General features: G+C 50.2%; 3 protein-coding genes across 3 annotated transcripts in view; 2 read left to right on the forward strand and 1 right to left on the reverse strand.

Annotated features, from left to right (window-relative positions):
• Window positions 1-903, reverse strand: part of LOC138214972 (retinol dehydrogenase 13) — an 8,272-nt gene extending 7,369 nt beyond the window's left edge. Inside the window, exons 1-2 of the mRNA XM_069176839.1 lie at window positions 813-903; window positions 1-18 (exon numbers count right to left, since the gene is read on the reverse strand). The exon at window positions 1-18 is cut by the window's left edge and continues 152 nt beyond it. The gene's annotated coding sequence lies outside the window, so the exon portion shown is untranslated. The remainder of the gene's footprint in view (window positions 19-812) is intronic.
• A 282-nt stretch (window positions 904-1,185) lies between these two features.
• On the forward strand, window positions 1,186-13,068 carry pogzb (pogo transposable element derived with ZNF domain b). The gene is made up of 19 exons (XM_069176794.1): window positions 1,186-1,270; window positions 2,550-2,665; window positions 2,772-2,852; window positions 3,010-3,248; window positions 3,378-3,465; window positions 3,554-3,736; window positions 3,812-3,925; window positions 4,023-4,224; window positions 4,333-4,484; window positions 5,027-5,127; window positions 5,584-5,730; window positions 5,825-5,959; window positions 6,049-6,251; window positions 6,329-6,478; window positions 6,604-6,663; window positions 6,777-6,889; window positions 7,661-9,292; window positions 9,376-9,412; window positions 9,569-13,068. The coding sequence occupies exons 2-19, from the start codon at window positions 2,554-2,556 to the stop codon at window positions 11,439-11,441; spliced, it is 5,622 nt and encodes a 1,873-aa protein (XP_069032895.1). The 5' UTR covers window positions 1,186-1,270; window positions 2,550-2,553; the 3' UTR covers window positions 11,442-13,068.
• Window positions 13,069-13,445: 377 nt separating this feature from the next.
• selenbp1 (selenium binding protein 1) lies at window positions 13,446-23,514 on the forward strand. Its single transcript, XM_069176827.1, has 12 exons — window positions 13,446-13,510; window positions 15,742-15,795; window positions 16,551-16,663; window positions 17,488-17,673; window positions 21,003-21,123; window positions 21,205-21,387; window positions 21,595-21,776; window positions 21,900-21,978; window positions 22,082-22,203; window positions 22,290-22,382; window positions 22,498-22,616; window positions 23,235-23,514. The coding sequence occupies exons 1-12, from the start codon at window positions 13,507-13,509 to the stop codon at window positions 23,395-23,397; spliced, it is 1,419 nt and encodes a 472-aa protein (XP_069032928.1). The 5' UTR covers window positions 13,446-13,506; the 3' UTR covers window positions 23,398-23,514.
• Window positions 23,515-23,552: the final 38 nt, after the last annotated feature.

Consider the following 23,552-nt stretch of genomic DNA (forward strand, 5'->3'; position numbering starts at 1 on the left):
CCTGCAGGTCGGAACAGACTGAGAGCCGAGCCGAGCCAGAGCGGGGGAGGGGAAGGGGGTAGATTAACAGATTAGAGCAGATTACGTAACGCGGAGCTGCTCTGGGATCAGTTTAGAGACCGCAGCCAGGAAGGCTCAGTGACACCCCCCCCCCCCCCAACACCCCCCCTCCAACGTCTGCTTTCCAAGAACAAAGAAAAACGCCACTAACCCTTAAATCACCTTTTATCAGGGATGTCATGAGTTTTTGATTTTTCAAAGATGAAGTAAATTATGAAAAAAAAATATCAGTTTGTGTGACTGTTGTCGCAACTATTTCCCAGAAGGTGGCGACAATACACATAAAACATCCACAGATCAATGATCAATGGCGCCCTCTGCAGGCAGAGACGGGAACTTTTAGAATAATTATTCGCAAGAAGAATGCTGTCATTATTTAGCTTTAATATTTCCAGGTCAATAAAGTCGGCAGGTATTTAATTATACATCGCCAAACGTTATAAAAAAAAGTTATAAAACTATCCACTTTATGCCATTACTTTAATTTTTGAGGAATAACTTCTTTGTTGTATCATTACTTTTATTTTATCATCTTTTCCTTTAATTGAGGCGTTTGTGGAAATTTCCTCTAACGTGCCAGAAACATTATAATTTAAAAAAAGGTGCAATGATTCGATTAAGTGAAAACATTTATGTTGGGTTGTGATGAATTCGGATAAATAAAGCCTCATTAATTAAATTGTTGTTTAATGACAAAAAAAAAGAAAAACAACCTTCAATTAGTCAAATCTTTATTTTATAAATCTGCTTACTTTTTGACGCGTTTTTTTTTTTATTCCACCTCGGCTGGTGACGTCACAGCTCGTGACCCCGCCCCGTCATAAAACAACAAAACCAAAATGGCGTCCTGGCCACGGAGTGCGTGCTGTTTTGGCGCCTCCCGGTCTCCGTGTTGAGCTGTTGTTGGGTTTCTTTGTTCCGCCGCGGCTGGTGTCGCCGTCGGTCCGGTTTACCGGAGCTTCACCGGCAGCCGCGGAGCTTTTTCTTCATCACCTCCAACCTGAAAACCCGCAGCGCTCCGCAGACGCGCCGGCCAATGAGCGGCGGCGCTGTCTGAAAGGGAAGTGACGTACACTCCGTGTGGGCCAATCATCGGTTCTGAAACGGACAGAAGGAGAAAGGCCCGCCCCCTGCCTGTCGAACCGGAGCGCTCCTGGAGAAGAACCGTGCGAACCCGTCCGAGAGCTGCTCCGTCCCGCTCCACCAGCAGGTAAGACCAGCCCGGTCCGGTCCGGCTCGGCTTCACACGCAGAACCGAACCGCTGGGGTCACGCGGGCGTGCAGTTGGCGCGTGGTGTGTCACAGCTCGTTGTTGCCGGCCGGGCGGTACAAACAGACGGGGAAGCGCGGCTGCGCGTGCTGCCGGGCTCTCAGTCCCGGTCTGGGTTCGCGGTGACCCGGGTTCAGCTTGAACTGGTTGGACTGGGACCCTCTTCTGGTTCCGTAGCCGCCCGGACTGGAAGTTTCCGCCCCCCGGGACAGACACTCTTCAGTCGGGTTCGAGAAGCAAGGAGCCCGGAGTGCATCTGGAGGAGGCTGCAGCGCCCCCAGCGGCCGCAGCCGGCAGCACACACAATAATATTCTACTGACGCGTTTGTAATAAAACCCGTATTTAACTGCGGGTTCTGAAGAGTTCTGTTTAAATGTCTTAAATTTAGGCTCCTCACATCTTTTTGTTTTGTTCATTTGTACAAAAATCTTTCTTTAATGTGACAAAAATCTTTATGTTCTGTTGACAGAAACAAAACAAATCATGTCACATATATTATTACAGGAAACTCTTTTTATTTACCAGTAAATACTCGGATACTACAAACAGAATATAAAAAAATATTATGAAGAAAACTGCCTTTAATTGAACATGAAATTAAATCTCTACTTAGATTTTCAAGCTAACAGTAAATCTAGAACAAAAAGTCTGGAACTATTTTCAGAAATTTATATTATATATATTTTGTTGTTCATTTTCAGGTACAAATTATTATTATTATTTTTTTTTTTTTTTTTTTTCTTGTTTCAGATTCACAGATGTGAGAATTTTCTGTTTTTTTTTGTTAATTGGCTAAATCATTTATCAAGTAAAATAATAGTCAGATTAATTGATAATTAGAAATTCTGCAATGCAAATAAAACTTTCTGCATCCAGAAAGTTACAGAATGTTTTACATGATCATACATTACATTATTAGATCGCTATAACAAACTTTTGATGTTTTGCAAATAACCTCACATTTAATCAAATGATTTTGATTTAAATCTGTGACGTGACGACAGATGAAGGCTCCACGCAACAAACAGGAGACTGAAGATAAAAATACAGCGATAAAATTTTGGAAAATGACCAGAAGGTGGCGACGTCGCGCTGTTAGTCTCGAAGCTGCTGCGGCTCTTTAAAACATTTAAAGTATCTGCAGCTCTTCTGTTTAATGAAGTTCATGTGATGAAGTCAAAAGCTCACCTTCTTAGGTTTCTCTTGTGGTTTCCATAGCAACATGGAGACAGAGTTGTTTATGGAGTGCGAGGAGGAGGAGCTGGAGCCATGGCAACAGGTGGACGACAGCGTGGAGGAAGACGACGTGGACTTTATGGACTACTGCGAACCAGGTGAGACACACACACAGGTTTGTTCTTCTATCAGTGTGGGGACCGGCAGTAACATGATGCACTCTGACGACCCTCGAACACTAAACACGTCTGTCTGTTTCTGTAGTGGAGGATTCTCCGTCTCCTCTTCCTGCCTCTGAGACTCCGCCCCCCAGGACTCCCCCACCAATCACACCTGCACCTACAGGTACCCGAGTTTAGACGGCGTCAAAGAGACAAAAGACGACTTCAGAGACGTTCTCTTGCTGAACCAGAAACAGGAAGTCACATTTTCACCTTTTTGTAGAAACTAATTGCCCCATCAGAGCTTCAGGTGATCGTTTTTGTTTTGTTTCTGTTCTCAGCTTCGCCGCCCGTGCAGATCGTCTCCTCCTCCGTCATCGTGCCTCCTCTTTCCACCGTCATCACCACCACCTCCTCCTTTTCCCCCCGCCTCTCCACCACCCCCTCTCATGCCGCCCCGGCCCACCACCTGATGGCTCAGGGAACGCCCCTCATCCTGACGCAGACGGCGAGCGGGACGTTTCTCGTCCCGGCCCCCCACGGGACGGGCGGCGCCCACCCTTTCCTCCTCACCACGCAGGTACGGGAATCAAACGCACCCTCTGCTCTGCTGTGAGACGGTTTGTTTGTATCATTTTCCAGGGAAATAAATATGTTTACTTTTAGGTTCTGTGATGTCACCGTGATGTCACCGTGTTTGTCTCCGCAGGGTTTCCCGGTGCAGACGATGGCCGGCACTCCTCTGCTGCTGAACCTGCAGCCGGGTCAGACGGTCCAGCCGCTCACGCTGATCCAATGTAGGCCGACTGGAGATCGATCGCTGAGGAACGCCTGGTTATTGATCCCAGCCGATAACTGATCAGTCTCCGTTTCCTTTTCCCGCAGCCTCGTCGCTGGGTCAGCTGATCCGGCCCAGCGTGGGCGTGTCCCCGGTGCTCCCTCAGGGCCACGCCCTCCAGGCCAGAACGTCCCATGCCACCTCAGGAGGCCCCGCCCAGCCAGGCTCCGCGTTCACCGCCATGCAGCTTCCCGCCACGCTGACCATCCGCACCAGCACGCCGGGAACCGGTGAGTCTCCGGACACACCGGGAGGAGGTTCCTCTCACACCTGCTCAGACTGACCGATGTCTTGTTTTCTTCCAGTGAACCTCCAGATGACACAGGTGAGCGGCGCCAACTCCCTAAAGCTGGGGGCGTCGCCCGCCCTCCCCTCCGGCTCCGCCAACGGACTCACCAGAGTCGCTTCCTTCAGCTGTGGTAAAAAGACGTTCGCCGACACTTTAAATTCACGACACGTATGTTTAAACACGCGCACGTCGACGATTACATGAGCAGTTCTCACCTGGTCCGACAGCTCCCGCCCCCACCGTCGTCATGACGTCCGGCGGGACCTCGGCGTCGACCTCCGACTCCTCCCGGGTGGTGATGAGCGTGGAGGAGTTCTACTACGGGACGTTCGAAGGTGACCTGAGTCTGAGGAAGCCGCCGCCGCTGGGAATCAAAACCTGCACCTTCACCTGCCAGATCTGCTCGCGCCACGCCGAGAACAACCTGAGGTGGGGGAGGGGGGCACCGTCGAGCACTTGAACTTACCTGGACGGCCTTTGGTTGCACCTTGGTTGCAGGTGCAGCGGCCTCCTGTGTTCACCTCTGTGTGTCTGCAGGTTGATGCAACACATGCTGCAGCACTCGGAGCTGATCGGAGGAGGAAGCGCCGATGAGAAGAACTGCTGCCGCTTCTGCTACCGACAGTTCTCGTCTCCGGTTCAGCTGCAGAGTCACCAGGAGCAGGTGCACGGCGCCGCCGGGTCCTCCTGTAAGGACCACACCTGCTCACACACCTGAACACTACATGCCGACTGTGTTTCCTGGATTTGTTGCCGTTACCTGGGACGGACCGCTCTCCACCTGGGTCTCGGTTTGGACTTGTTGTCGGTGACCTCATCAGATTAGAACCATTGTTGAATTCATCCTTGATTTCAGGACGTACCCGACCTGAAGAGAAGTTACTGATGTTGATTTGAGACGTGTGATGTCTTTGTTTTGAATCGACCTTTCTTGCTCTGGAACTGGAATCCTAACTATCCTTTTTATTCTTTGGTCTTTATACCAAAGTTTATTGTTTTGAATGAGATCTTAAGTCCAAGCACACCTGTGGTGACTTGGGAACTTATTCGGTTCTTACCTGTATTTACTTGAATTGGGCTTGGGACTTACCTGTGTTCATTTGGGAATGTCCTGACTTGGTTCTTATCTGTCTTGAGTTGATTTTTATCTGTCTTGAGTTGGTTCTTATCTGTCTTGAGTTGGTTCTTATCTGTCTTGAGTTGGGACATCTGTTCTCTCTTGTTCTTTCAGGTATGTGTCGTATATGCGAGTGGGCGTTTGAGAACGAGCCGGCCTTCTTAAATCACATGAAGTCCAACCACAAACCGGGTGAGATGCCCTACGTCTGCCAGGTGAGTCTGACCTCTGACCTCTGACCTCCTGTTGGTGCTTATCCTCAGCTTTTCGGTATCAAAGACCGCCTCTGGTGAAAATATAAATTTTAACCTTGTCAGTTTGATGTTTTTTTTATGCGAGAAGACTTTCCATAAAAATGTTCGTAGTCTGTAGTTCTTAGAAGTGCCTTAAACTGCAGTACCACTGTGGCCACTAGAGGCTGGCTCCAAAAATACACCCCTTAGCTCTAATAGACTCCCATTCAGAAAGCATCAACTGCTCTCCTGAAATAAAAAGTCAATAAATGTTTTTTAAAGTTTAAGGGCGTGTCCAGTTTGATTGACAGGCCTGGGATGCAATCAGGTTGCCTGTATAGATGGGCTTTTAAATTTGCAGCATTGATGAGCAGAGATGAGTTTTTGGAGGTGTGACCGACGACAGGATCTCAGGTGTGACCACCACTTTGCTTGCAGGTGTGTTCGTACCGTTCGTCCTTCTACTCCGACGTCTTGCAGCACTTCGCCAGCTTCCACCGAGACTCTCGCTTCCTGCTGTGTGTCTTCTGCCTGAAAGTGACCAGAAATCCTGTCACCTACCAGCAGCACCTGCTGAGACACCCGGTGAGTAAACAACACATCCTGTAGTTTCTTTTTTAATGGATTGATCTTTTATTTTGAAACTTCTCCTCTGTCTCTCTCTTCCTGTGTCTCTCAGAAAAACCAGGCTTTCCACTGTAACAGGTGTCGTCTCCAGTTCGTCTTCCTGAAGGACAAACTGCAGCACAAAGTGGAAAACCACCGCAGCTTCGTCCGACCTCCCAAGCTGGAGGGGCTGCCCCCGGGGTCAAAGGTCAGCCTGCTCACTCCTCGGCACGCTGACCTGGCGCGGCGTTCTTTTTTTAAATTATTATTATTATTATTGATCCATTTTGTCTCCAGGTGACGATCAGGACCTTCAGGAAGATCAGGTCACCGATGACATCATCGGGGAGCCACGTCCTCCAGAGCCCCGCCTCCCTCATCCAGCCAATCAAAATCAAAACGGAGCAGCAGAAGTCTCCGACCCAGAGAAACCCGGCGGCGTCCAGATCGCCGCGTTCCCCGACCAAGAGGCAGACGAGCCGCAGAGGCCCAGTCAACAGGTGAGACGGTCCAGTTCTGGAGGTTCTGGTGGTTCTGGTAGATGTTCTCTGGGTGACGGTTCCCGCCCCCCCCACAGGTTGTGGTCGTACCACGGAGACAAGCTGCTGTGTTTGGAGTGCGGAACCGACGCCGCCGACTTCTCGGCCCACTACCCGACCCACGTCCACTGCCTGCTGTGTCCCTACAGCAGCTGCTGCTCACGAGCCTACGCGGCCCACATGATCCAGTAAGACCACCGCGGGGGGTCCCAGTACTGCAATCTTCTTTTATTTATTGATTATTTATTAATTTAGTTTTGTTTCTGTCAGACTGATTGATAATGATTAATTATTGGTGTTCCTGTGATTGCAGCCATCACGTGCCGCGCTCCAAAGACAAAGTCCTCCCTCTGCACCGCCTGCCTCCTCCGTGGTGAGAATCTGTCTTATTGACCGCTTATTGATCCGATCGGTAAACATCAGACGTTGGATGTGTTGTTTCTCCTCCTCCTCATGTTGTTGTTGTTGTTGTGTCTCCTCCTTCAGTCCATTCCTCCTGCAGTGCTCTCAGTGTGACTTCAGTCCTCAGACCGCCGATCAGATGGCCGACCACCTCGTGATCAACCCGGAGCACCACAGCGCCATCTGCGGCACCAGGAGTAAGACAGCAACACAACAACAACAACAACACAACAACAACTGATGTCGAGCTTAGACTGAAATCAAAATGATGAACTTCGGTGGTTTAATGATTAAATGATTGACGTGAGTAAAAGCACGAACAGATGACGCATCCTGGATTAAAACAAAATAGCTGCTGATGGATTCTTGTGTCCTCGCCTCACCTTAAATCAAACATTTCCTGGAGTGAGTCTGGACATGACTCCTCCCTCCTCCCCCGTCGCTCCGCTGCTCTGACGGCTTCCAGCTGTTCAGCCAAAGTAAATAAATCTGACCCCGAAAGAAGGTTCAGAGTCTGCTTCTGAGAAACGGGCGTACGGGCGTACGGACGGACGGACGGACGGGTGGGGTCATCTCGAACAATGTGTTCATCTCGAACAATGTGTTTATTTTGAACAATGTGTTTATACATCACATGAAGTTCAGGAATTATAATCTCCAACATCACCAGCGTCGAACATTCCTGAAGCAGCAGACGGGAAAAATAACTGCGTCAAACATTTTTATTTTGAAGGTCTTCTTATTTCCTGCAAACTTTTCCTCCTTAAAATCAGCTGATATTTCCTTCACAGTTTGGGTTGAATCTTAAAGATAAAAATGTTTGACATTTATTTTCTCCTGCAGAAAAATGTTTTGATACTTGAAATGTTAGGAACCCGACAGCAGATCCTCTTCATGCCAAAGAACCACAAACAGCTGATGGTCGTTTTATTTCCGTATTTATAACTCGTCTCTTCTTTTCTGTTCAGCCTACGTTGAACCCGACATCCAGATCCGCCACACTGAAGCGCAGCGATCCTCCGAAGACCAGAACGAGGACTCGCCGGACCCGTCGTGGATGTCGGCGGATCGTTGGAAGCAACCGGAAGACGGTTCGGCGTCCGCCGTCTTCCGGTTCCTGCAGAGCGGCGGACCTCAACACACCGCGGCCAAGAACAGCGACGCCATCGACTTCTTCAACCTGCTCTTCCCCTCGGCGCTCGTGGAGCTCATCACCAACGAGACCAACGCCCACGCCAAGACCTGCCACTTCCTGGGATCCCTCAGTCCGGACTGGGTGCCCGTCACCCCGCACGAGGTCAAAGGCTTCATCGGCCTGGTGGTTCTGATGGGCATCCAGAACCTCCCCGACCCGTCGCACTATTGGTCCTGGAGTCACTACGACAACAGCTACACCTTCTACAGAGCCATGAGCTTCAAGCGCTTCCGGCAGATTGCCGCCAACATCCGTATGGGCAGCTTCGTCACGGACGAGTACCGCGGCGCCAAGAACCCCGGCGACTCGCTGCACATCTTCCGGCCGATGCTGGACGTCCTGAGCCGGGCCATGTGGGACGCCTACCGGCCCAACTGCTGCCTGACCATCGACAGGGCGCTGCTGCCGAGTCCGGAGGCGGCGGGCTGCCGCACCAAGAGGAGGCCGAAGACCCAGCCGCAGGTGTGGCTGCTCTGCGACTCCAAGTCGGGCTACTGCCACCGCTTCTTCATCCAGGTGGGGGAGAAGGCGGGCCGGGAGCCGGGCTTCACCGTGGTGCCGGAGCTGGTCAAAGGTCTGGAGGACAGATACCACCAGCTCTACCTGGCCAGCTCGCTGACGTCCGTCCCTCTCGTGCAGAAGCTCCTGGATGAGGGCGTCTACGCCTCCAGCTCCTTCCCTCCACCCAACGCCATCCTGCCCCGAGAGCTGTGGGACGAAGGCCGGCTGGAGAAACCCGGAGACTTCCTGCAGAGACAGTTCGGCCCCCTGCTGGCCACTCGCTGGAGGGACACCAAAGAAATGGGCTGTCTGTCCACTAATGCCTCTCCGGGTAAACCGGACACCGTGTGGAGGAGGTCTCAGACCAAAGTGGGAGGGCTGGACCCGATGGACCGGCCCATGGCCTTCCGCCTCCTGCAGGAGAACATGCGAGGCGTCGACATCTGCAAACAGCTGATCGCCTGCAACCCGCTGGGAGGGATCCCGCTGGACCGGCAGTGGCGCAGCCTCTTCTGGTTCCTGGTGAACCTGAGCATCGTCAACGCCTTCATCGTGCTGCGGGAGAGCCGCAAGGACAACCCGCCCGCCTGGGTGCAAGACGGCCTCTTCACGCAGGTCAGCTTCCGCAAGCGTTTGGGCAACCAGCTGGCCAAGTGCGCCCAGACGTCCTGCGAGACGCTGGAGATCGCCAGCTCCCGCGGGATGAGGAGGGGTCCGGCGGACGAGCCGCTCAAGCAGAGACACAGGATGGCGAAGATCAGCGGCATCTCCAAGCGGTGCAGGAACTGCAACCTAAACAACGTTCGCCACGAGAGCGTGTACGGATGCTTCATCTGTAAAGTCAACCTGTGCAAGAAGCCGAGCTGCTTCTGGGAATTTCACGGCCTGTCGCCTCTGAAAAAAGGTCGGTGCTAAATACAAAGGAAGCTGGTTTATTACCGCAGAAAACTTTACACGAAATAAGATGTGTTTGGTGTTTTTTCACAGGACCAACCAAAGTTGGATTTCTCAAGCACAGAATCAGGTAATCAGTTCGTTACATGATTCTTCTGTGATTATGGTTGAAATGAGTCCAGTTTGAATGAAACTTACTTTGTGTTGAGGTTTTGTCAGAGTTTGTTGCTGTTGGTCTTATTTCGACCGCAACATTTGACCGATGACTGTTTTTGTTTCGCTGCAGCGGAAAAGTGGAGTTTGAGGAGGTGGACGAGTCGATGGGTCCAGTGGAGGACTTGGACTTCTCCGACGACGAGTTATTGGACGATCTGGACGATGTCGAAGAAACCGACGATATGAATGAGGAAACTATCAAAGATGTGAAACGTCTGGTGTCGACGCCGAACGTCCAACCGGCGACCGTCTCTTCAACCTCTAAGGAGCGGGAGGATTTCCTGACCGCCCGTCAGCTGAGGATCGCCCTGTTCGCTCTGTGCGACGGACTCCGGCCGGCCTCGAGGGTTTTTTCCACCGAGACGCGGCTCATCCGTTCCTGGCTGAAAGAGGCCAGGAAGCGTTCGAGGCGAACCGAGCGGGACCCGAAGGCCCACGGCGACGGCGGCGGCCGCATGGTGGCCTGGGTGCTGTCCATGCGCGAGCAGCAGCTTCCCATCACGGAGAGCAACCTCTTCCACAAAGCATCGACGCTCAAGAAGAAAGGCGGCTTCGACGACTCCTTCCGCATCTCGTACGACTGGGCGGTGAGCTTCCTGCTGAGGCAGCGGTTGGGCGTTCGCAGCGTCGGCAGGGCCGCGTTGCTCGCTCACGTCCTGCCTCCGTCGCTGGAGACCGCCGTCGAGTCCTTCAGGGAGTTCACCCGGAAGGTGATCCGGGTCCACGAGCTGTCGGACAGAACTGTAGCCGCCATGGACGAGCTGTGTCTCTTTGTGGACTTGAGGTTGGCGCAGGACAAGGCGCACCGCTCGGAGGCCCTGGAGCTCACGGGCTCGTTACCGCTGGTCACGGTTTACCTGACGGCGCTGGCTGACGGCACCGTGCTGCCCTCGCTGGTGGTGGCCAACCGGAAGCTGCCTGACAAAGTCCTGCCGGAGTTCGTCCTGCTGGAGGCGAGTCCAGAGGGTCTGCTGGTTGAAGAGGCCTTGGACCTCTGGACTAAAAAGGTTTGGCTCCAGCACGTGTCGGGTCCGGTTCAGCACAGTAAGTCACTCCTGGTCTTGGACCGGCACCGGGAACACATGGGAGATCAGTACCTGACCTTCATCAGCGGGTTGGGAACCCTGCCGGCGGTGATTCCCGGAGGTTTCTCGTTCCGCCTTCAGCCGCTGGAGGTTTGCGTGAAGCCGGTGCTGCAGCGCTTCCTGTTGGCGCGCTGGGTGAAGTTCGTCAACGGGGATCCGAAGGAGCTGGAGGAGACGGTACCCCAACAACTCCAAGCGAACGTGGCCCAGCTGCTGGTCGACTGGGTCGTCGAGGCGCTAACGCACCTCAACAAACTCCAGCGGCTTTGCAAGAAGTCGTTTGACCTGACGGGACTCCTGCCGCGACGTGACCAGGAGAACGAGGAGGCGGACGACCAAACGATGGGTCGGAAACCGGAGGGGATTCAGTCGGACCTCCTCGAGACGCTGACGGAGATCCTGCTGGGCGCCGACGCATTAAAGCCGGACTCACCGGATCAGCTGGAACTAGAGGACGAAGAGGACGCGGAGGAGGAACGACGAGGGGGAGAAGGACCGGGGGCATCAGAGGAGAAGCAGGAGGACGGAAAAGACGAAGGGAAAGAGGACAGGAAGGAGACAGAAGAGGACAGGAAGGAGGAAGGAAGGACGGAGGACAAAGAAAACGAAGGAGAGGAGACGACGAAAGAGGAGGAGGAAAGCAGGAAGGACGGTGAGGAGAAAGAGGAGGACGGGGAGGAGGAGGCGAAGACGACAGAGGAGGACAGCGAGGAGGAGGCGAAGGAGACAGAGGATGCAAGCAAGGAGAGACGGGAGACCAGGATCGTGATCGGAGAGGAGGTCGGGGACGAGTGGAAGATCACGGTGAAGAGCCGGACTGAAGGTGTCGAGGCGGATGACAGGATGGACGAAAGCTGAGGACGGACGCAGTAACGGTCCTCAGAGTCTCCGAGTCGCCCCTCCCCCTCTTAAAGACATCCAACGGGACGTTTCTGTGATTTACTAAAAACTTACCGGACAGTTTGGGGTTCGGATGTCCAAGCGGACTGCCGGAGCTCAAACGCACCTTTCCTGGAGTGACTTGAAGCTCCGCTCCGGGTTTAAGGTGCCGTGGGGGGAAAGATATGGTACCGGGCCAGAACTACAGCCGGACCCGTGAATACAGTGACTTGTTTAAGAGCTGAACTTGTTGCGTAAAACTGTTTTTTAGAGACACGACGGCGGTTCTGAGCAGCAGCCTGGTGGACGAAAGAGGAACTGCGACAGCTCCACACACTGCGGCTGGTCTACGGTCGTCGTCGGGACGTTATTCACGTTAACATAAAACCAGCCGTCGCTGATTTTTACAGACAGAGGCAGAAACATGCAACTTTCATCTGACCGCTACTGATTTTTTTTAAGGTGGTGTTAAAGGGTTGTTATGAAATATCAACGCAAACAAAACAAGACTTTTTTTTTTCTGTCAGTTTGTTTTTGTTTTTCCAGACCAGCCAATCAGGATCCACATCCTCGACCCGACTAAGAAAATATCCAACAAGAGGGAAAGTCTGCAGTTTAAAATTTCAATACTTCTTTTCTGCTCCTCATGAGTGACCCGACTCTTGGCTGGCACCTGCAGGCCACAACCTCAACTACACCAGAAAATCACCAACCAAAACCCACAAGTAGCCGCTGAACTTTGAGTTAAATTATTTTTAAAAAAATACAGGAAAGATATTTGTGACATTTTTAATGCTGAGACATCGTTTAAAACTGGATGTGACATCAGAGCTTTTAGGTGCATTACTGCCACCTATTGACGGGAGTAACGCATTACAACCAGGCGCCGGTAAAAACGGGAAATCAGGAAAAATAATAATCGCATATACTACGAGTTTTCAAATATTTTTGTGACTATTTGAATATTTGAAAATCAATGCAGCCGGTAGCCTTTTTTGTTTTCTGGCATTTTTCTGAATTTTTTTACAACTGACCAAATTCCAGTTAAATATTTTGTCTACTTTTCCTTCTTTTTTTTTTTCTTCTTCTTCTACATTGTTTAATAAGTGATGATACGCTGCCTCCACTTCCGGTAACTTCCTGTTTGTACTGAGGCCTTGGACCTCAGGTCAGCTTCCTTAAAGCCTGGTTGTAACATGTTCTTCTGGCAAACAGCTTTCAGGTGCATTACCGCCACCTACTGGCCCACTGACGGTATTTAAAAATATAAGTTGCAGGACAAACCTAACAGAAAACTGACAAAAACTGTTGAGTGCCCAGTTTTGTTTTTGAATGTTGTTGGATGCTGGAAGCTGATTGGCTGCTCTGGAACATGTTAGTAATGATGGAAGCAGACTGACCTGCTGATGACGAATGATTCCTGTTGTTGTCGTGACGACACTGAAGGTCACGTTTGATCTGAAACCTGCCGTCCGTCTGTAGATGATGATGAAGACGACGTTCGCCTGGTGAGGTTGAGACTCCTACAGAGGAGGTGTTGCTGTGTCGGTGCTGCTGTACAGAAGACTTTAAATAATGTTCCTCATGAATAAAATGGGAATCTTCAGATTTGGATTCTTTTCTTTTTTTACGTGCCTGAAAATCTCTTTGAAGTCTTTAAGCAGCTGTTTTTTATTTTCAACATTTTCACCTGCACAGATTCTGTCTTTGTGTTTGTGCAGATCTCCTAACTGACTTCTGTCCAGAACCAGCCTAAGAACCGGCCTGAAACTGGTCCAGAACCAGCCTAAGAACCGGTCTGAAACTGGTCCAGAACCAATTCAGACACTTGAATCTGTTAATGGTGACGTTGACCAGTAAAACTGGACTCTAGAGAGTTAACGTGGAGGTTATTCAAAGAGCGTGGAAGCCCCACCCCTCTTCTGTGATTGGCTCTTTCCTCATCTACACACAGCGAAGCCCCTCCCTCCTATGTTTTTACAACGGTTCTGGTCTGAGAGAGCCCAGACTGCCTGAGAACAGGACCAGCAGGATCAGATCAGACATGGGTGAGTTCCTTTTTAATTTGTCTTTCATCACCTTTCCATCACTTCTGCAGCTTCTGTTTGGCTCAGCTGCTTAAACGTGAGGTTTTTCTCATGGAGTCTGGTGGGGCCGAGCTGCGGCTCTCTGGTTGGTGACCTTTGCTCCGTTTCTCGTTGCTCTCTCTCCCACCAGCTCACTCAAAACAAGTAAAGCTGCAGTGCCTGATATTTTTCAGGCTGTTTGCACAAAATAAATTCAACTTTCTGAGACTCTTCATGAAGCTGTTTCTTCTTCTGAACTTCAGGGTTTTACTTGTAGCAAGGTGTTTTCACAGCGTCGTATTGGTACTTTGATAACTGCTCCACCATTACATCTGCATTCAAGCAAGTGAAGACAAATCTGTCACCGGTTGTGAAGTATTTTTGTCACATTAAAGCCTGTTGCTAGGGCTTTCTGAATGGTTGCTAGGGGTGCAGCAGGTGGTTGGGATTTTCAAAGTGATTGTTTATGCTTTTAATTTACTGGATGTAAATTCAATAATTCATAATTGAGTTTAAACAATGTTTTTTTTTTAATCAGCATGTTGGTGTGTTCAAGGACATTTCGAAAAACTGTGATTTTTCAGGTTTATGCAAGACGGCTTACATCAGAGATGATTTACATAAGAGAGGAGACATCAAAGACACGAAGAAATATAAAAAGACACGAAACCCATAAGAGAAGGAAATCAATCTGAGGCTGAAATAGTTCTGAATATTAATCAATATGCAGATTAATTGATGAATAATTTATACAAGTTTTATTAGTAAAAAATGTCAGTCTACAGTGTTTGAGGTGACATCTTTCCCCACAGATTTTTTTTTTGGCAACTTTCCTTTCAAAGTAAATGAAATAACAGTTTAAAGTTTATCAAAGTAGTTGCTAATTATTCATATTATTGATTATTTTATAATTAAAATAAGCTGATGGTTCAATAATAACGTCAAAACACGTTGAACGTAAAAGGAACCCCATCAAGAACCCTGGAATCTTCAGAGGAACCGTTGAAGTCTATTGGCCGGATGTTCAGGAGTGTTTTTTCCCAGCTGGACCCTGAAGGCACCACAGTGGAAACCTCACTTGAAGAGGACCACGTCCCTTTATCTGGGTCGGTGTGCCAGCTCAACAAGCAGCGACAATAGACACTCGATCCGATTCAGATTTTAGGATAATGATGAGCTGGTCACTGAACGGACACGTGCAGGATGGAAGAGCCTCACCTGTCGACAGGTGACTGGGGGGGGGAGTCACCTGAACGCATCTTTCTGTTTAACAGGAAAACCTGGAAGAAGATTAAAATGACAGAAAAGCGAATGGAGTTTGGTCAGTGATCAATAACGACATCAGAGCTGCAGAAAAAACAGCGGCCTGTTCCTTTAAACTGTGTGTGTGTGTGTGTGTGTGTGTGGGGGGGGGGGGGGTTACGTAACGCTGTTCTCCCAGGTTACACCAGAACTCATGAACCCTCATTAAACTGGAGCTGCTTTGACGTTTTTATTCCAGCTGATTTGGTGATTTGTGGACTTTTTTTTTGTTCTTCATTTGTATCTAGATAAAAGAGAGTTCGGACCGGTCGGACGTGGACTCTGATCAGAGACCGACCGGTCGGTACCGCAGCGGTTAAACATTGTAGCTGGTGAAACCTTGAATAACATGTCAGGTGGTTACTGAGTAACGCCTGTGGCAGCGTGTACGGTGGCTCCCTGAGGACAAAATACCACAATGAAATAATAATCACTGAAAACGCTGTGACTTCCCTCAGTGACACCAACCTGATTCTAGTTCTGGTTCTGGTTCTGGTTCTAGACCAGCTGAAAGACTTTTCGAGCCTCCATCAGCTGCAGGAAGTCGTAACTCCTCTTTCTCCCGACAGTTTGTAAAATCTTCTGGCTTCACGTTGCTGCACATCTGCTTCGTGTGCTTCCAGCCGTCGCCGAGGGAACCACAGATTCATCTGTAGTTTTATCATTATTTTTTAATATCCGACCTGATTCTGAAGGAACAAAACTCAAGTTTCATCTGCATAGAAAGTCCCGTAGATTCAAACAGGATGTTTCAGAGTTGAAACACGGACCGTCAGCAGTAAAAACGTTGAGGAAGCAGGTCAGAGGTTAAAAACATACAGACAGGAAATGGACTGAGTGTGAAATACTCAAACACAAAGGGGTTGGGCTGGGTTGGTGACCTTTGACCTGTCGTTGTTGTCTCTCTCCAGCCAACTGTTCAGGATGTGGACCGGGATACCGCAGCCCGCGGGACGCCATGAAGGGTGAGACGACGGCTTCCTGTCTGCGGCGTCACGTCAGCAGTTAACGTTTTAAAACATCATTTAACCAAGAAGAGCTGGTCTGACCCGGTCTGACCCGGTCTGACCCGGTCTGACCCGGTCTCACCCGGTCTGACCCGGTCTGATCCGTCGGCACCAACCATGAGTCCAAATGAACATTATATAACAAACACTGGTCTGTCAGTCAGTTATTCATTCACTGTTTACAGTTCAGGACCAGTTTGAACCAGTTGAACTAGTTTGAAGCAATTTGAACCAGTTGAACTAGTTTGAACCAGTTGAACTAGTTTGAACCAGTTTGGTTTCTGGGTCAGTCACATGATCACTTCACCTCGCTGCAGGTTAAACTGCAGCGCTGGTTTAAGTCTGGACCTGCTGAGTTCTGGAGAATCCACCTGATCTCCTGTAGAGGTTGACCTTAAACCTGCTTCAGACCAGGTTGAACTGAGGTTTAAATTAAACCGGTAGAAAACCAGGTTTCACTAAAATCAAAATTAGGAGACATTTTATGTTTCAGATCATTTCATTAGTTCCTAAAATCTTGAAACAGGTTTATTTTTCTAAAGCAGAACTATCAGTTTCTATTCTGCTGATTTTTAATGAACGAGAGTTTCTGATGAACGTAAATCAAATTCAAACGTCAGAAACTAAATGAAGATTCTTTTAAATCCTCGTTTCTCTGAGAAACGGTTGAATTTCAAACATTCATGTTGAGTTTTTATGATTTTCCTGTGAAGGTCCTCGTGAGGAGATCGTTTATCTGCCGTGTATCTACCGCAACACGGCAACCCTGAAACCCGACTACCTGGCAACCGTCGACGTCCAGCCGGAGTCACCCACCTACTGCCAGGTACCTCCTCCTCCTCCTCTCCGTCCTCCTCCTCTTCATTGTCCTCCTCCTCCTCCTCCTCTCCGTCCTCCTCCTCTTCATTGTCCTCCTCCTCCTCCTCCTCTCCGTCCTCCTCCTCCTCTTCGTCCTCCTCTTCTTCCTCTTCCACCTTCTACTCTTCGTCTTCCTTGTCCTCCTCCTCTTCCTCCTCCTCCTTCTCATTTTCCTCGTCCTCCTCTCCATTCTCCTCCTCCTCCTCCTCCTCCTCTTCCTCCTCTTCCACCTTCTACTCTTTGTCCTCCTTGTCCTCCTCCTCTTCCTCCTCCTCCTCTTCCTACTCTTCCTCCTCGTCCTCTTCCTCCTCTTCCACCTCCCACTCTTCCTCCTCCTCCTCTTCCTCCTCCTACTCTTCCTCCTCGTCCTCTTCCTCCTCCTCTTCCTCCTCTTCCACCTCCTATTCTTCCTCCTTCTCATTCTCCTCGTCCTCCTCCTCTTCCTCTTCCTCCTCTCCAACCTCCTATTCTTCCTCCTTCTCATTCTCCTCGTCCTCCTCTTCTTCCTCCTCCTTCTCCTCTAATATCACTTTAATTCTTGTCTTTCTTCCATCAGTTTCCTGCTGCATCCGTTTCCCTCTCAGATGTTTCGCCATCTTTTCCTCTTCCTCTTCATCATCTTCATCTTCCTTCAGGTTTTATCTTTCTTGTTGAATCTTTTCTAAAATTATCTTCTAAATCACTAAAATTGTTTCCTGTAATTTCTTTCCATATTTCGTAGACGAGTCCTCAGAGCAGGTTAAGTTTGTCTATACCTGCGAGGTCGTGACCTTTGACCTCTGCCCTCCGCAGGTGATCCACCGGCTGCCGATGCCGAACCTGCGTGACGAACTGCATCACTCGGGCTGGAACGCCTGCAGCAGCTGCTTCGACGACGCCTCCAAGACCAGAAACCGGATGATCCTGCCGTCACTCATCTCCTCCAGAATCTACGTGGTCGACGTCGGCACGAATCCCAGAGCGCCGAAAATCCACAAGGTCACGTGACCTGCTGCTCCTACTGTAACGTACATCTAACGCACCCTCGTAGGGCTGCTGGTGCCCCGCCTCCACCTCATCCTCCACCTCATCCTCCACCTCATCCTCCACCTCATCCACCACCTCATCCTCCACTTCATCCTCCACCTCATCCACCACCTCATCCTCCACCTCATCCACCACCTCATCCACCACTTCATCCTCCACCTCATCCTCCACTTCATCCTCCACCTCATCCACCACCTCATCCACCACCTCATCCTCCACCTCATCCACCACCTCATCCACCACTTCATCCTCCACCTCATCCACCACCTCATCCACCACCTCATCCTCCACTTCATCCACTACCTCATCCTCCACCTCATCCTCCACTTCATCCTCCACCTCATCCTCCACCTCATCCACCACCTCATCCACCACCTCATCCACCACCTCATCCTCCACTTCATCCTCCACCTCATCCTCCACTTCATCCTCCACCTCATCCACCACCTCATCCACCACCTCATCCTCCACTTCATCCTCCACTTCATCCTCCACCTCATCCTCCACCTTATCCTCCACCTCATCCACCACCTCATCCACCACCTCATCCTCCACTTCATCCTCCACCTCATCCTCCACCTCATCCACCACCTCATCCACCACCTCATCCTCCACTTCATCCTCCACCTCATCCTCCACCTCATCCACCACCTCATCCACCACCTCATCCTCCACTTCATCCTCCACCTCATCCTCCACTTCATCCTCCACCTCATCCTCCACTTCATCCTCCACATCATCCTCCACTTCATCCTCCACCTCATCCTCCACTTCATCCTCCACCTCATCCTCCACTTCATCCTCCACCTCATCCTCCACTTCATCCTCCACCTCATCCTCCACTTCATCCTCCACATCATCCTCCACTTCATCCACCACCTCATCCTCCACTTCATCCTCCACCTCATCCTCCACCTCATCCACCACCTCATCCACCACCTCATCCTCCACTTCATCCTCCACCTCATCCTCCACTTCATCCTCCACCTCATCCTCCACTTCATCCTCCACCTCATCCTCCACCTCATCCTCCACTTCATCCACCACCTCATCCTCCACCTCATCCTCCACCTCATCCACCACCTCATCCTCCACCTCATCCACCACCTCATCCTCCACTTCATCCACTACCTCATCCTCCACCTCATCCTCCACTTCATCCTCCACTTCATCCTCCACTTCATCCTCCACCTCATCCTCCACTTCATCCTCCACCTTATCCTCCACTTCATCCTCCACCTCATCCTCCACCTCATCCTCCACCTCATCCACCACCTCATCCACCACCTCATCCTCCACTTCATCCTCCACCTCATCCTCCACTTCATCCTCCACCTTATCCTCCATCTCATCCACCACCTCATCCTCCACCTCATCCTCCACCTCATCCTCCACTTCATCCTCCACTTCATCCTCCACCTCATCCTCCACTTCATCCTCCACCTCATCCACCACCTCATCCACCACCTCATCCTCCACTTCATCCTCCACCTCATCCTCCACTTCATCCTCCACCTCATCCTCCACTTCATCCTCCACCTTATCCTCCATCTCATCCACCACCTCATCCTCCACCTCATCCTCCACCTCATCCTCCACTTCATCCTCCACTTCATCCTCCACCTCATCCTCCACTTCATCCTCCACCTCATCCACCACCTCATCCACCACCTCATCCACCACCTCATCCTCCACTTCATCCTCCACCTCATCCTCCACTTCATCCTCCACCTCATCCTCCACCTCATCCACCACCTCATCCTCCACTTCATCCTCCACCTCATCCTCCACCTCATCCTCCACCTCATCCTCCTCCACCTCATCCACCACCTCATCCTCCACTTCATCCTCCACCTCATCCTCCACCTCATCCTCCACCTCATCCTCCACCTCATCCAGTCTGTTTCTTCACATCATCCAAACTGACTCCATGGTAACGGGGTCAAGGTTCAGGTTTTAGGACTGGGTCTTAAATGTTTTCACATCGTCATGGAGACCACAGACATCCACCTGGATCCAACGATCCTGTTTGAAGCCTCTTTAACTTGAATTTCTGAGCGTTCGCTGCTGGTATAAAAAAAATCGGAGAAATGAGTCCTTCGGGTTTTCTGTCAAAGAGCCAGAAAATGAACGAACAGTGACAAACAGCGTATAGGAGGAGGAGGAGGAGGAGGAGGAGGAGGAGGAGGAGGAGGAAGGAGGTTCAATCTAAGTTCATTCAGGCTGATAATCGCTCTCCCAGCTGTTCTGCTGTTGATGCGGGAAATGAAGAATCTGCTGGCTTCAGCGAGTCTGATGAAGTAATCAGAACATAAACATGTGAGGCCGCCGGGTCGCCTCGTTATCGTCCCGGTTCAGCTCAGAAAAAAGGTGGTGGGTTCCCGTCCTGCTAAAACTCAGGGGTGTATCAGGTCCGATCTCACTGAGGATCTCGGTTCTGATTCAAGAAAATCTCAATTCAGAAACACAGAGTTCTGGTTTCTGTTCCATGAAGACAGTCAGTAGTAGAAGGTTCTGGTTCTGATCCAAAGGGACTCTCAGTCCTGCAAAGTGTAGCATTCATAGACCGTATAAAAGTGTTCGTAGCTTCAGGTCTGTAAAATGGTTCTGATCCAGAAGTGTCTTCAGCTGCAATACCAGCGAGTGCCACTAGAGGTCGGCTCCAAAAAGCCTCCGGCTCCATAGACTCCCATTCAACTTCTCTCATCAAATCCAAAGTGAATAAAATGTGTCCATCAGTTATCTCGGTGTTGTTAGCTAAAGTCACTCCTTCTTCTTAGTTTTCTGGAGGTCCATCTGAAAATAATCCCTCATTCATTAGAAAAGAAGATTCAAGAAGACCTGTTTTTGGGGGCGTGTCTGTTTGATTGACAGGCCTGTGGTGCAGTCAGGTTACAGCTATCGGTGGGCGGGACGTAGTATCGTCAGGTTTCCAATCAGATCGGTCAGATCCACCGCTGGCTCCTCCCCCAGCTCGTCCAAATATGGTCACTTCCTGCTCCAAACCGCTCCGAACTAACAAGATGGTGACGGACAGAATCTGAACTGGAGGATTCATAATGTTCACAAACCAACGATGACATCACTGATGGTTGATGACATCACTGATGGATGATGACCTCACTGATTGTTGAATATTCGTAGCGTCACAGTTCTCGGTTCTGATCCCAGTAAGTCTCGTGATCAGTATAACCTGGTGTGATTTTTATTTTACTTGTTGCTTTTATTTTGAAAGGTTCTTGATGGGTAAAGATGTGGTTTCCTGTTTTGTTTTCCTCCAGATGGTCGAGCCGGTCGATCTGTTCTTTAAGTGCGGCCTGGCGAACCCTCACACCAGCCACTGTCTGGGCAACGGGCAGATCATGATCAGCTGTATGGGAGATCCTTCTGGGAACGGCAAAGGTAAGACAATGCTCCTCCTCTTCCTCTTCCACCTCCTCGTCCTCCTTCTCCTCCCTCCTCAGTTCTAACGTGTTCTCTCAGGTGGTTTTGCTCTGCTGGACGGTGAGACGTTCGAGGTCGTCGGTAATTGGGAGCTTCCGGGTGAAGCGGCGCCGTTCGGCTACGACTTCTGGTACCAACCTCGACACAACGTGATGATCAGCAGTGAATGGGGAGCTCCGAAAGCTCTGGTGGACGGTTTTAACCCCGCCCACGTCAAAGAAGGTGAGTCAGCGGGGTCATTATTGACGTCCTGCGACCTCCGACCCGGTTCTAAGTTCTGCTCCCAGTAAACCAGCGTTGGTACCAGGTGGCCTTCCGGTGAGACTCCGGTACCTCAAAGGTCCATTCAGAGACTTCTCGATTCGGATCTCAGCACCGCCGGGTATCTGACCCGGACTCACACCGGGTTCACTATGGTTCTGTTTCCAGGCCAGTACGGAACCGCCCTCCATGTCTGGGACTGGACCACCCACAGGAAGCTGCAGACCCTGGAGCTGGGCGAAGAGGGCGCCATTCCTCTGGAGGTCCGGTTCCTCCACGACCCGGATGCCACCGAGGGCTACGTGGGATGTGCTCTGAGGGGGTCCGTCTTCAGGTTCTACAAAACACCAGTCAGTACCGCAAGGTTCTGGTTCTAATAAGACTCTAGTCAGAACCATAAGGTTCTGGTTCTAATAAGACTCCAGTCAGAACCACGAGGTTCTGATCCGTAATGTTGGGTCTCTGTGTCTCAGAAGGGCGACTGGGCAGCTGAGAAGGTCATCGGGGTTCCATGCAAGAAGGTGGAGGGATGGATGCTGCCGGAGATGCCCAGTGAGTCTGTCTGCTCTGTCTGTCTGACCTCTGACCTGTCTGTCTGACCTCTGACCTGTCTGTCTGTCTCTCTGTCCTGTTTCTCTGACCTGTCTGTCTGCAGGCCTCATCACGGACATCCTGATCTCGTTGGATGACCGTTTTCTCTACTTCAGTAATTGGCTGCACGGTGACATCAGACAGTATGACATCACAGACCGGAGGAACCCACGATTGGTCGGCCAGGTCAGATGTTTACACACCTGTCGGGTGACGACGGTCAACAGGCGACACCTCACAGGTGCGACAGCTCACCTGTCTGTCTCTTCCAGGTGTTCCTGGGTGGAAGTACCGTCAGTGACGGACCGGTCAGAGTTCTGGAGGACCCGGAGAAGCAGCAGCAGCCTCGTCCCCGCATCATCCAGGTACCACAGACAGGAAGCAGTGAGACAGGAAGCTGAGACAAGACACAGTGAAACAGGAAGCAGTGAGACAGGAGGTCTCTCTCACCTGTCTGTCTCCCACCTGTCTGTCTCTCAGGGGAGGCGTGTCTGTGGAGGTCCTCAGATGTTGCAGCTCAGTCTGGACGGACGGAGACTTTACGTGACGACGTCTCTGTACAGCGGTTGGGACAAACAGTTTTACCCCGACATGCTCAGGTATCGGTCCTCTGGTCCTCTGGTCCTCTGGTCCTCTGGCTCTGCCCCGTTTAATGGTCCTCTGGCTCCGCCCCCTTTAACGTAGCAGGTTTTTATTTGCTTGTTTTGATGAAAATTCCTGATTTTGACAGTTTTTTGTCACAAAATTACAAAGCAATTTGCAAAGTTTTCAATTATTTTGTTCGTAAAAACATAAAAAAATATTTTCTATGAAAATATACATCCTTAAATATTTAAGTTCTCATGTTTTTGTTTGATTTTATGAACTTAAAAAAAACATCATGGGGCTGAAAAACCTCCACAACAGACAATCTGTGACGTGCCCCTTCAAAATAAGAGCTTTAAACACATCCTATTAACTCTACATATCTCTCAGCTGGAGGTCTGACTATAGAAACAAATGGTAAAGTTTTGTTGATAAAGTTTTATTTTGTGCTGCAATTCCTTTCAGCTTCTGTTCAGAAACTTTATTGCAGAGAAATCGCGGGAATAAAAAAAAAAAAAAATTTGGTTGAATTATTGTGATTTCCAAAAGTCTAAAAGTATGCGGACAGAACTGCTGTTTATTGGACCCGTGTTTGTCCACATACTTTTCCTGACGTGTGTGTGTGCTCTCAGAGAGGGGTCGCTGATGATGCAGATCGACGTGGACTCCATTGGCGGCGGTCTCTCCCTGAACGAGGACTTCCTGGTGGACTTCGGTAAAGAGCCCGACGGCCCGGTTCTGGCCCACGAGCTGCGGTACCCTGGTGGAGACTGCACCTCCGACATCTGGCTGTGAAGACCTACGACTGTCAGAGCCGCTCTGCTTTTATTCACATTAATTCAGAGCCTCCTGTCGATTTTTCAAAATAAAATAACAATTATAACATATTAAACACAATCAATATTAATTTTTTTTTTTTAAAAACAGGACAGAAGCAGGTTTAAAGTAAA

The sequence above is a fragment of the Embiotoca jacksoni genome, unplaced genomic scaffold, assembly GCF_022577435.1.
Source record: "Embiotoca jacksoni isolate LCO1_2020_lvr unplaced genomic scaffold, fEmbJac1.0.p SCAF_106, whole genome shotgun sequence".
NCBI classification, from domain to species: Eukaryota; Metazoa; Chordata; class Actinopteri; family Embiotocidae; genus Embiotoca; species Embiotoca jacksoni.

Excerpts from the sequence above, each read along its gene's own strand:
- selenbp1 (XM_069176827.1), top strand. Across the intron at positions 21,124-21,204 it reads TCCTTCTGGGAACGGCAAAG|GTGGTTTTGCTCTGCTGGAC; the intron begins GTAAGACAATGC and ends GTGTTCTCTCAG. Across the intron at positions 22,204-22,289 it reads ACCCACGATTGGTCGGCCAG|GTGTTCCTGGGTGGAAGTAC; the intron begins GTCAGATGTTTA and ends TGTCTCTTCCAG.
- pogzb (XM_069176794.1), top strand. The coding sequence starts at position 2,554 with ATGGAGACAGAGTTGTTTATGGAGTGCGAGGAGGAGGAGCTGGAGCCA. Across the intron at positions 5,960-6,048 it reads GGCTGCCCCCGGGGTCAAAG|GTGACGATCAGGACCTTCAG; the intron begins GTCAGCCTGCTC and ends TTTTGTCTCCAG. Across the intron at positions 9,293-9,375 it reads CCTGTCGCCTCTGAAAAAAG|GACCAACCAAAGTTGGATTT; the intron begins GTCGGTGCTAAA and ends GTTTTTTCACAG.